The sequence below is a fragment of the Hemitrygon akajei genome, unplaced genomic scaffold (genome assembly GCF_048418815.1).
Source record: "Hemitrygon akajei unplaced genomic scaffold, sHemAka1.3 Scf000146, whole genome shotgun sequence".
Taxonomy (NCBI): domain Eukaryota; kingdom Metazoa; phylum Chordata; class Chondrichthyes; order Myliobatiformes; family Dasyatidae; genus Hemitrygon; species Hemitrygon akajei.
Window position 1 is genome coordinate 1,018,308 of NW_027332032.1, and position 13,626 is coordinate 1,031,933.

General features: G+C 46.0%; 1 protein-coding gene across 1 annotated transcript in view; it reads left to right on the top strand.

The window, feature by feature from the left end:
• Nucleotides 1–13,626, top strand: part of LOC140723908 (uncharacterized) — a 98,364-nt gene that overhangs the window by 68,828 nt on the left and 15,910 nt on the right. Inside the window, exons 2-3 of the mRNA XM_073038447.1 lie at nt 12,428–12,493; nt 13,101–13,146. Of these exons, the coding sequence (XP_072894548.1) occupies nt 12,428–12,493; nt 13,101–13,146 (112 nt within the window). The remainder of the gene's footprint in view (nt 1–12,427; nt 12,494–13,100; nt 13,147–13,626) is intronic.

Here is a 13,626-nt window from a genome sequence, read left to right on the forward strand (position 1 = left end):
TGACACTTGAAAGATCACTATTGTTGCTTCAACAGGCATGTGTTCCACGTATTAGGACACTGCGGGGTATAATATCTTGTCCAGGAGACTATTAAAACTTCAGGCTTCGATATCTAAAGAACCTTCTCTCTTCCAATGGCAACTTGACACGCATAGTCCTTGACACTCTTGAATTTCTGACATATTTCTTGTTCGTTTATTCTGTATTTTTGATATTTCTGTATTCACCAGGTGGCCCTGTAATGCCACAAGGGACCCCTCTGTTTCTGGGATGAGGTCTCCCGATGTGAGCCAGGCTTTGGAAGCTTCGTTGTAGACATTTAGTCTGCTCATGACGGACTAGTGTTCCAGGGAGGGTCATGTTCCCCCATTTGTTAACTTCTTCTCCTGTAGTGATTATGTCATAAGCTTTCTGAGTTGTTCTTTCCTTTAGGTGTAATGGCGTGTACTTCTTGTCAGAATGTATATGTGCACATCAGGTATGAATTCCGTTTTTTTTAATGAAACTATATTATTAGAAGTGTTATCTGACTGTTTAGTATTTAACGCCCTGGAAGAGGTTCCACTGCTATTGTAATGGTCTTTCTGTAGCAGCTGAATTTGGATTATGGTTCGCGATAACGGGTGTTTTCGAAAGTGAACTGGATCTTTTGTTAGGGTACTCGTGATTAGATGGAGCAAGGAGTTCACAGTTGACAGAGGATTGATCAATATGTCACTTTGAAGAGTTAAGTTTAATTAACATGGAAGGTTAGTTAAGAAGGTTCAGTCGTTAGGTATTAATACTGGAGTAATAACATGGATTCAACAGTGGCTAGATGGGAGATGCCAGAGAGTAGTGGTGGATAATTTTTTATCGGGATGGAGGCCGGTGACTATCGGGGTGCCTCAGGGATCTGTTTTGGGCCCAATGTTGTTTGTAATATACATAAATGATCTGGATGATGGGGTGGTAAATTGGATTAGTAAGTATGCTGATGATACTAAGGTAGGAGGTGTTGTGGATAATGAGGTGGGCTTTCAAAGCTTGCAGGGAGATTTATGCCGGTTAGAAGAATGGGCTGAACTTTGGCAGATGGAGTTTAATGCTGAGAAGTGTGAGGTTCTACATTTTGGCAGGAATAATCCAAATAGAACATACAGGGTAAATGGTACGGCATTGAGGAATGCAGTGGAACAGAGAGATCTGGGAATAACAGTGCATTGTTCCCTGAAGGTGGAGTCTCATGTAGATAGGGTGGTGAAGAAGGCTTTTGGAATGCTGGCCTTTATAAATCAGAGCACATTGAGTACAGAAGTAGGGATGTAATGTTAAAATTGTACAAGGCATTGGTAAGGCCAAATTTGGAATATTGTGTACAGTTCTGGTCACTGAATTATAGGAAAGATATCAATAAATCAGAGAGAGTGCAGAGACGATTTACTAGGATGTTACCTGGGTTTCAGCACTTAAGTTACAGAGAAAGGTTGAACAAGTTAGGTCTCTATTCATTGGAGCGTAGAAGGTTGAGGGGGGATATGATCGAGGTATTTAAAATTTTGAGAGGGATGGATAGAGTTGACGTGAATAGGCTGTTTCCATTGAGAGTAGGGGAGATTCAAACGAGAGGACATGATTTGAGAGTTAGGGGGCAAACGTTTAAGGGAAACACGAGGGGGTATTTCTTTACTCAGAGAGTGATAGCTGTGTGGAATGAGCTTCCTGTAGAAGTAGTAGAGGCCAGTTCAGTTGTGTCATTTAAGGTAAAAATGGATAGGTATATGGACTGGAAAGGAGTGGAGGGTTATGGGCTGAGTGCGGTAGGTGGAACTAGGTGAGATTAAGAGTTCGGCACGGACTAGGAGGGCCGGAATGGCCTGTTTCCGTGTTGTGATTGTTATATGGTTATATGGTTATAATTGGCACTTTTGTTTTTTTATCCTTATTTTCTTTTCTAAACCTTTAGTTAAGATTCCTGAATATAATTCCTTTTATCTTATGCCGCGTGCTGTCTATTATTCCTTGGCACGGACTTTGTAACGGGGCAGCAAAGTACACAGCATCCACACAAAACGGTGTATCGGGTGGGACAGCCCTCGCAGTATCACGGGTTAGGCCAGACCGGAGTGTATATTAAACTAGACTTACACAGCCAGGGAAACGAGTGGGGTTTCATGTTATTGTTTAATGTCTGTTATTATTCTTCCCCTTCTGTCCTTGGTAATGTTAATCTAAGTGTGCTGGAGTGTACATTTTTCTTTCTAAAATTTCCTCCTTTGAGGTCTTACTTTTCTTTGTAATTTTTCCAGATTGATATCGAACCGAAATATATTGCCAAGCGAAGATGTTATTTCGAATATACCGGAAGTGTTTATTGCAATTGTTTTATGTTTACTGTTGAGCTTTGTTTGCCAGATTTTCTTCAGCCTGAAGTAAATTCTGTGGAAAGGTTTGACTCTGTAGCAGTCGGATTTTCTTTTTTTGCTTTGACACCTAGATACCTATATATTTCATTGTCATCTATCTGTTGTATGGTATCATGCTAATCGGTTTTAAATTCGACTAACTCTGTTACTTCTTTCTCGCTGTTTAATGTTCTGTACTTACCTTGTCCAGAGTAACATAGAAACATAGAAAACTTACAGCACAATACAGGCCCTGCGACCAACAAAGTTGTGCCGAATATGTCCCTACCTGAGAAATTACTAGGCTTACCTATAGCCCCCTATTTTCCTAAGATCCATGAACCTACCTAAATATCTTAATAGACCCTACCGTATCGGTATCCACCACCATTGCCGGCAGCACATTGCACGCACACACGCATATGTTCCTAATTTTCGAAAAGAGATCTACTATTGTATTAATTGCTTTAGCTTTATTGGTGATGTAGCATTTAATTTCAAATCGTCCAGGAAGGTGTGTTAAGGTAAAATCGCTTGGTTGTTTCTGATCTGAAACCCTATGCTTCTCTGATTCAGTCAATTACAGAGCGTGTTCGCAGACAGTCCAAACCCTAATCGGCATTGAGTGTCACCGGGAAAAATGCTTTAGTTTAATTTGAAACGCATGGGGAACCTGCGCCACAGTCTCTTGTGCAGTCGAACATGCCGGGGTCATTCTTCACTGTGAGTCTACATGAGTGCACAGTTTCGCAGTCGGCATTGCTGCACGGAGGGTTTTTATCTGAGGTCGTTTCCTCAACTCCTGCCACTGGATCCGACCTGTGGGTGGACAGTTCTACCCTGGACTCTACTCCAGTAACAGACACTGAGCATCATTACCGGAACAACAGAACAGGTGCAGCTCCGTGTAACAGCGGAAAAGCAATGACGACCAACCTAGGACTCTAACGATGCTGATGCCTTCTCTGATTTGCTTAAGTGATTCAGGTTAATTTGGAAGCTTTGTGGAAAACTGTGAGGGGTCTCACATACTGTCCTCACAGTAGGCAAAGTAGGTGGCAGGTTCAGCTGCTGTCTGGATCCGCTCATGTTTGTGATATTGATGTGGTGTCCTAGTTAATTAATGAGCTTTGGTTTGCACAATGTTGCTCCATTCGATGATGCAATATTGTGGTTGGAAAACTTAAAATCACGAGTTGTTTTTTATTCTCCTGCATTGGCTGTTCTGGATAGCAACAGCACGTGTCATCCCTCCATATATAGAGGCTCTGGACAAGCGCACACCCAGTACAGCAAGTCGACACTGAGGTAAGCCGTAGCACTTAGCGTCTGGCAGTAGACAAGTGATTATGCTGTATGTATCGTGTTTTCTCTCTCCCTCTCTCTCTCTCACCCCCCTCTCCCTCCCCCTCTCCCTCCCCCTCTCCCTCCCTCTCTCTCTCTATGTCTCTCTGTCCTCTCTTTCTCTCTCTTACTCACACTGTCTCCTACCTCTCTATCTCTGTTCCTCCTCCTTTCTCTCCTACTTCCTCCAGCATCCGTTTTACAATTTCATCTCTCTTTCTTTCTGTCTCTCTCCGTCATTCGTCCCTCCGTCTCTGTCCCCATTATGCAATATCCCGCACCCAGCCCTCTGTTTCTACTGGAATATGTGTATCCACCTCGATCTTTACCCTCCAATATCATCTTCATCCCATCCAAAGAGACTCTGTATCAGACAAATCAGCATGCTGGAGATGTTTGTGAGGTTAAACCTGGGGCTCGGTTAATAATTACACAATGAACAGTGGGTCTACATGCATCTCTATCATGTGCGCAGTCTATAAGAGAGAAATCACGGTCAGTGGTGCTCAGGTCACAGCGACGTCAGTCCATGAACTGAGGGGTGTCACAGGTTCTATTACCAAGGGTTCTGACCCCACTCACCATTGTGACGGTATGAGCGAAGGGCAGGGCGTGGGATGATGAAGGGGGATACGGAGCGGCTGACTGAGTGTGTGGGAAGGTGGCAATGGAAAATCCTATGGATTATTATAAGGGTATCTACTTTCGTACAGAAGACAGAGTCATTATTAAATGAAAAGAGATATGTTGGTGGTGATGCCCAGTTTGAGGAACTGTTGCACCATAGGGAGAGATGAAAGATACTTAAAATCACAATTTGTTTTTCTTCTCCTGCATTGGCTGTTCTCTCAATCCCACTCCATCTAACTCACACCGTCTCCTACCTCTCTATCTCTGTTAATATTCAGTTTTTTTTCCCCACTTCCTCCAGTATCCGTCTTACAATTTCATCTCTCTCTCTCTCTCTCTCTCTCACTGTCTATCTCGCCGCCATTCGTCCCTCCGTCTCTGTCCCCATTATGCAATAACCCGCCCCCAGCCGCCCGTTTCTACTAGAATATATGTATCCACCTCGATCTTTACCCTCCCATATCATCTTCATCCCATCCAAAGAGACTCTGTTTCAGACAAATCAGCGTGTCGGAGACGTTGGTGAGATTATAGACAATAGACAATAGACAATAGGTGCAGAAGTAGACCATTCGGCCCTTCGAGCCTGCACCGCCATTTTGAGATCACGGCTGATCAAATACTATCAATACCCGGTTCCTGCCTTGTCCCCATATCCCTTGATACCCCTGTCCATTAGATACCTATCTAGCTCCTTCTTCTTTTTTTCTAGCTCCTTCTTGAAAGCATCCAGAAAATTGGCCTGTACTACCTTCTGAGGCAGTGCATTCCAGACCCCCACAACTCTCTGGGAGAAGAAGTTTTTCCTTAACTCTGTCCTAAATGACCTACACATTATTCTCAAACCATGCCCTCTGGTACTGGACTCTCCCAGCATCTGGAACATATTTCCTGCCTCTATCTTGTACAATCCCTTAATAATCTTATATGTTTCAATCAGATCCCCTCTCAATCTCCTTAACTCTAGCGTGTACAAGCCCAGTCTCTCTAACCTCTCTGCATAAGACAGTCCAGACATCCCAGGAATTAACCTCGTGAATCTACGCTGCACTTCCTCTACAGCCAGGATGTCCTTCCTTAACCCAGGAGACCAAAACTGTACACAATACTCCAGATGTGGTCTCACCAGGGCTCTGTACAAATGCAAGAGGATTTCTTTGCTCTTGTACTGAATTCCCTTTGTAATAAAGGCCAACATTCCATTAGCCTTCTGCACTGCCTGCTGCACTTGCTCATTCACCTTCAGTGACTGATGAACAAGGACTCCGAGATCTCTTTGTATTACTCCCTTACTCAACTCTATACCGTTCAGATAATAATCTGCCTTCCTGTTCTTACTCCCAAAGTGGATAACCTCACACTTATTCACACTAAACGCCATCTGCCAAGTATCTGCCCACTCACCCAGCCTATCCAAGTCACCCTGAATTCTCCTAACATCCTCATCACATGTCACACTGCCACCCAGCTTAGTATCATCAGCAAATTTGCTGATGTTATTTTCTATGCCTTCATCCAAATCGTTAGCGTAAATGGTAAACAGCTGTGGTCCCAATACCGATGTCATTCCGAGAAACACCCATTCACCGTTACCCTTTGCTTTCTATCTGCCAACCAGTTTTCTATCCATGTCAATGCCTTCCCCCTGATGCCCTGAGCTTTGATTTTACCCACCAATCTTCTATGTGGGACCTTATCAAATGCCTTCTGGAAATCGAGGTACACTACATCCACTGGATCTCCCCCGTCTAACTTCCTGGTTACATCCTCGAAAAACTCCAACAGATTAGTCAAACATGATTTACCCTTGGTAAATCCATGCTGGCTCGGCCCAATCCTATCACTGCTATCTAGATATGCCACTAATTCATCCTTTATAATGGACTCTAGCATCTTTCCCACCACCGATATCAGGCTGACAGGTCGATTGTTCTCTGTTTTCTCCCTCCCTCCTTTCTTAAAAAGTGGGATAACATTAGCCATTCTCCAATCCTCAGGAACTGATCCTTAATCTAAGGAACATTGGAAAATGATTACCAATGCATCCGCAACTTCCAGGGCCACCTCCTTTTGTACCCTAGGGTGCAGACCATCTGGACCTGGGGATTTGCCAGCCTTCAGTCCCATCAGTCTTCTCATCACCGTTTCCTTCCGAATGTCAATCTGTTTCATTTCCTCTGTTACCCTATGTCCTTGGCCCATCCATACATCTGGGAGACTGCTTGTGTCTTCCTTAGTGAAAACAGATCTAAAGTACTCATTAAATTCTTCTGCCATTTCTCTGTTTCCCATAACAATTTCACCCAATTCATTCTTCAAGGGCCCAGCATTGTTCTTAACTATCTTCTTTCTCTTCACATACCTAAAAAAGCTTTTGCTATCTTCCTTTATATTCCTGGCTAGCTTGCGTTCATACCTCATTTTTTCTCCCCGTATTGTCTTTTTAGTTAAGTTCTGTTGTTCCTTAAAAACTTCCCAATCATCTGTCCTCCCACTTACCTTAGCTCTGTCATATTTCCTTTTTTTTTAATGCTATGCAATCTCTGACTTCCTTTGTCAACCACTGTGGCCCCTTTCCCCCCTTTGAATCCTTCCTTCTCTGGGGGATGAACTGATTTTGCACCTTGTGCATTATTCCCAAGAATACCTGCCATTGCTGTTCCACTGTCTTTTCTGCTAGGCTATCCTTCCAGTCAACTTCAGCCAGCTCCTCCCTCATGGCTCCATCGTTTCCCCTGTTCATCTGCAACACTGACACCTCCGAGCTGCACTTATCCCTCTCAAATTGCAGATAAAAGCTTATCATAATGTGATCACTACCTCCTAATGGCTCCTTTACTGCGAGATCGCTTATCAAATCCTGTTCATTACATAACACTAAATCCAGAATAGTCTTGTCCCTGGTCGGCTCTCGTACAAGCTGTTCCAAGAATACATCCTGTAGGCACTCTACAAACTCCCTATCCTGTGGTGCAGCACCAACCTGATTCTTCCAGTTCACCTGCATGTTGAAATCCCCCATAACTACTGCGACATTACCTTTGCCACATGCCAATGTTAACTCCCTATTCAACTTGCACCCAATATTCATGCTACTGTTTGGTGGCCTGTAGACAAGACCCATTTGGGTCCTTTTGCCCTTACTGTTCCTCAGTTCTATCCACACAGACTCTACTTCTCCTGACCCTATGTCCCCCCTTGCAAAGGACTGAATCTCATTCCTCACCAACAGGGCCACACCACCCCCTCTGCCCACATTTCTGTCCCTACGATAGCACGTATACCCTTGTATATTCATTTCCCAGTTGTGATCTCCCTGCAGCCACGTCTCCGTTATCACAACAACATCATAGTTACCCATTCGCACCTGGGCTTCAAGCTCATCCGCCTTATTTCTGACACTTCATGCATTCAGATATAGAATTTTTAGCCCATTTCTCCTCTCTCTGTTTGAATCGCTGCCTATTGTGCTTAACCCAGCTCCCCGAACTCCCATCGGGCTATACGCCCCTAGAATTTTGTTATCCTTCCTAAATTTACTTATTCGTTCAACACATTTAACTCCATGTTCCGTCAGACAATCCCTCTGTACATGAGACCTCCTTATCACTTGTTCCGCCCCACCTTCCTCTACTACACACTTAATATTCCGGAACCGTGTAGTCCCCACCTGTCCTTTATTCTTCCTCTCGTTATCCTGTCTCACATTCTGGATCCCCACCCCCTGCAAATTTAATTTAACCCCCCTCCCCCAAGAAGCACTAGCAAACTTCCCTGCAAGTATGTTAGTACCGCTCCAGTTCAGGTGTAAACCGTCCCTTCGGAACAGATCCCACCTTCCCTGGAACAAGGCCCAATTATCTACAAACCTGAAGCCCTCCCTCCTGCTCCATCCTCTCAGCTACGTATTAATCTTTATAATCTTCTGTTCCTTGCCTCACTCGCAGGTGGCACAGGTAGCAATCCTGAGAGGTCCTGCCCTTCAGCTTTGCACCTAACTCCCTGAACTCCCTACGCAGGACTCCCTCACTCATCCTACCCACGTCATTGGTCCCTACATGGACCACAACATCTGGATCCTTGCCCTCCCTCTCGAGAATAACCTGCACCCGATCTGAGATGTCCCGGACCCCGGCACCAGGGAAGCAACATACCATCGGAGACTCCCGATCTTCCCCACAAAATCTCCTATCCGCCCCCCTGACTATAGAATCCCCTATCACTACTGCTCTCTTCTCATCCCTCCTCCCCTTCCTAGTCACGGGTCCAACCTCAGTGCCAGAGACTGGACCACTGCAGCTTGTTCCTGGTAGGTCATACCCACCAACAGTATCCAAAACGGTATACTTATTTTTGATGGGAACGGCCACTGGGGTGCTCTTCTCTCTCTGTCTGCTCCCCCTGCCTCTCTTGACTGTCACCCATTTGCTTACCTCCTGTCTTTTCTGTGTTGACCCTGACCTCCCAAATACTGCATACGGAGCACACCACTGCTCTAACCGTCTCCCCCATTACCTGATCCTAGATTTGTCAGAATCCCAGATTATACCTGGGACTCGGTTAATAACCACACAAAGAACAGTTGGTCTACATGCATCTCTGTCATGTGCGCAGTCTATGGGAAGAGGGAAATCACGGTCAGTGGTGCTCAGGTCACAGCGACATCAGCCCATGGACTGAGGGGTGTCACAGGTTCTATTACCAAGGTTTCTGACCACACTCACCAGTGTGACGGTATGAGCGAAGGGCAGGGCGTGGGATGATGAAAGGGGATATGGAGCGGCTGAGTGAGTGTGTGGGAAGGTGGCAATGGAAAACCCTGTGGATAGCTATAAGGGCATAGTCTTTGGTGTAGAAGACATAGTCATTATTAAATGAAAAGAGATCTGTTGCTGGTGATGCCCAGTTAGTGGAGCTGTTGCACCATACCCAGAGAATAAAGATCACCATAGGGGAACAGTCACTAACCCAGTCTATACCTAGTACTTCACCCCGGGCACGTCGACGCATCTAATTTGGCGCATTGTATTTTGCTGATGTACCTGTCGTATTGTTCACAGCTTTGGTGAAAATTCCCGAGGGATGGAAACTGGTTTCTCCTCTATTGATAACCAGAATGAGAATCACAAAAAATGCTTTTAGGATCTCTGCAGGCCAAACAGCATCAGTGAAAAAAAGAAGTGCAGTCCGAGATTCGGGCCGAAAACACTTCGGCAGGACTGGAGATAAAAAAACAGCTGAGGAGTAGATTTAAAAGGCGCCGGGTGTGGAGAGCGAAACACTAGGTGTTAGGTGAAACCTGGAGGGGAGGGAGTGGTGATAAAGTAATTAGCTTGGAATGTGAAAGAGACAGGACCATTTAAAACAGACAAAAAAATTGTCAGAGCACCAGAGGGAGGTGCTGGGTGGTCAAGGAGACATGGTGAGAGAGGGAAAAGGAGATGGGACATAGAAAGGGGCGGGGGGGAGTAGGGTCGGCGGTTTGGAGGGCATTACTGGAAATTTGAAAAATCAATGTTCAGTTTTTCAGGTTGGAGGCCACCCGTACAGAATATAAGGTGCTGTTCCTCCATCCTAAGTGTGGCCTCATCACGACAGAGGAGGGGGCCATGGATGGACATACAGCAATGGGAATGGGAAGCGGAATTAAAATGGATGACCACTGGAATGAAAAGCCTCAACTTGAAATCATATGCAGCGGTGACGTAGGAATTGAGAGAAGGGGATGGAGTGTTTAATGTAGCAGGGTTGAAAGAGGAATAGTTCCTCTAGCCCTCCCCCCCCCCTTTCCATACGGATTGCCCCTACGTGACTCCCTTGTCCATTTGTCCCTCCCCACTGAATTTCCCTCCCGGCTCTTATCTTTGTAAACAGAACAAGTACTACACCTGCCCCTACACCTCCCTCACTAACATTCAGAGCTGTAAACAGTCTTTTCATATGAGGCGACACTTCACTTGTGAGTCTGTTGGAATCTTTTATTGTGTTCTGTGCTCCCGGTGTGGCCTCGTGTACATCAACGAGGCTCGACATAGATTGAGAGACGGCTTTGAAAAAGACCTGCGCTCAGTCCGCCAGAACAAGTGGCCAGCGATTTTAATTCCAGTTCCAATTCCTGTACCGACATGTCCATCAATCACTGTCGTGATGAGGCCACGCTTACTTCCTTTTCACCATTTCCTATCCCCTTCCCTCGCCCCTCACCTTATCTGCTTGCCCGCCAATCGCCTCTCTCTGGTAGTCCCCCCCCCCCCATACCCCTTTTTTTTTCTTTCTTCCATGGACATCTGTCTCAGAATGAAGACCATTGTCGCCCCCGGTGAGGCCTCCAGTATATTGACCAGACTCGACGTAGATTGGGAGACAGCGTCGCCAAGCATTTCCGTTCCGTCCACCAGAACAAACGGGATCGCCCACTGGCCACTGATTTTAATTCCAATTCACATTCCCATTCCGATATGTCCATCCATGGCCTCCTCCGCTGTCGTGATGAGGCAACGTTTAGGTTGGGGGAACAACACCTGATATTCCGTTTGAGTAGGTGCAACCTGACGGCACCAAAATCGATGTCCCCACGCCCCCTCCCCTTTTCACCATTTCCCATCCCCCTTTCCCCCTCTCACCTAATATCCCTGCCCACCTGTCACCTCCCTCTAGTTCTACTCCCCAATTTTGTTTTCTTTCTTCTATGGCCATCTCTCTCTTGTACCAAACATTTTATCCCCCCATAGATGCTGCTGCTTTGTAGAGTTCCTCCAGCATTTTGTGTGTGTTGCTCTGATTTCCGGCTTCTGCAGGTTTTGTCTTGTTTGAGAATTCGGGATCACATTTATTATCACTGACATTCACTGTGTGACGTGAAACGTGTTTTTGTAGCTGCAATACACTGCAAAGACAGAAAATTCCCATTAAGTACATAAGTAAAGGGAGATTGATAGATTGATAGATAGATAGATAGGTAGATAGGTAGATAAACCGACCGACTGATGTGTAGATCAATAGATCGATAGATAAATGGATAGACAGATGGACACGCTCCAATGGGCAAAGTCTCAGCAGGATGGAGTCAGCGAGGATGTTTTCCCTGACTCAGATGTTTTGGATCAGGGACCTGCTCCATCATCAAGGGATGACATTGGCAATCAATCTCAGAATGAAGTGTATCATCATTAACATATTTGGTGCAATTTCTTCTTCTGTTCCAACAGCACAGCGTGAGAGTGAAAAATTGTAAATTGCAATAAATAAATACTTATGGCAGACAGGAGCTGTCAGGAGAGGGAGAGACATTAGATGAAGTACACTTCATTAGAACTGAGGAGGGAGAGAAACGTAAGTTGGTCTGGGCAGCAGAGAAGGTGGGAAGGCTCTTTAGAAATGAAACATCTCTGCTCGGCTGAGATTTGACTGAATTGGTTTATCTCATGTACAAGGTACAGTGCAAAGGTTATTTTTACACTCCACACCAAACTTTCTCCTTCTGTCCAACCAGCCCTACCCTCAACCCACTCTTACACCTCCCTTACCATGTTCGTCCAATTCCACTCAATCACTCTTCCTCTCCCGCCTATTCTCTCGCACTCTCTCCTTCCCCATCTCTCTGACAGAAACTCTGTCTTTTCCTGGAGTGGAGGAGGCTACCTGAGGTGTTCTAACCGATGAAGGGCATGCATAGTTCACACGGCGGGAACGTTATCCCATGTAGCAGAGGCTTCAGTAGCACACAATATAGATCTAAGAGGCGGAGTGAGAGGCTCACCAGGATTGTTAAGTGACCGGAATCAACTGGGGCTGGCTCTCCTGGTGTCGAGGATGCTAACCAGAATCCGTTGCGGTGCAGTGGGAACGATAGTGCTTGGGTAGAGATACACTGACACTCCGTCCCCTGTATCAAGATGAGCCAGTTAAAATTGTGGGATTATAGCCAAAGTACGAATTATTTCGCAATACAATGATGTTGAGTACTAGAACTGGCTCGGCGGGCCGATGGGCTGTTTGCTGTATAACCCTGTGAATGGCCTTATGTCCATGGCAAATACTGGATAGTGACTGTTTCTGTTTCTCATAGGGTAACAATGCTGCCCGTGTTTCTGCTTGTCGCCTCGCCGGTCAGCGTGGAAGGCTTGAGCAAAGAGTAAGACAAGAATCAAATTCCTTTCCTTCCGCAGTCCCACCATCTGCCGCTCTATCCCGATTCCTTGTATCCCTGCCAGTGCTGCCTCCATGTGTTGCACTCCCTCCGACCAGGCACTGCCTGCCTCGCCTCCCTCCTTCAATCAGTTTTCCGGGACCAGCTGCCCTTCCCTACCCGGTTTCCATTCACAAACTCCGCCTCTTCAATCCATATCGCTTAAATCCTGATTCTCCCTGCGATGGAAACCGAGGCAAGAATCACAACTGAGTACTCGGATTAAACATTTGTACCGAGCCACATCCGTAACAGTAGACACTCGGCAACATACAATATGAGAGCTAAGAACCGAGCTCCTTTAACAAAATACATTCGCCCTCCCCTCCAGCACGGCGTCCTTCTACAAACCAGCTTCTCACCAGATAACATCCCCCATGTTTAGCGCACGGCTCTCTTAATGTCGTACCTTGTTACACTGTCGGGTTTGATCTAAGAGCCCTTCTCTTCTGATGGCACACATCAATGAATCCACAGTTTTGTGGAATGTGTGGGATGCTTGTTTGCATTGTCTATTGAGTTTCTGATTCTCTCATTGTGTTTTTGCTTCCAGTCATTGCTTGGGATATGATGCCCTCTGCACCACTGCAGATTATGAGGTAATGTGATCGCTGACTATTACTTTTCCTTTCCTCCTTCCCTTGGACGTCCCGTCTTCAGCTACATCCGTTTCCCAGAGAATCTCCCTGTCACAGATCATTGCTCACTGTTGACATCTGAGCCTCTATTTACCCGACACCGCCACGTACAGATTCCCGTCCACGTCATTCTTCCTCAGGCCGTAGGGACGAATTGTCTCCGCTCCGCCGTCATTGGTTCTGAACCCTGGAGCTGCTTATCCGTCAGCACCCGGGGAGTCAGACGCAGCTGGAGAACTGTAGCCTGCTGACTACCCACCCTGGCCCCACTTCCCCCAGGGAGGGAAGGGTGAAGGGTAAATTAAGGGCTATAAGAAGATATGTCTTTTGGAGAGGGTACGAAGGAGCTTTACTGGGATGTTTACTGAATTAGTGGGTCCGTGCTCCAGTAGGAATTTGCGCACACTCGGAATGCTTTCGTTGCAGCGGCGGTAGCTGAGG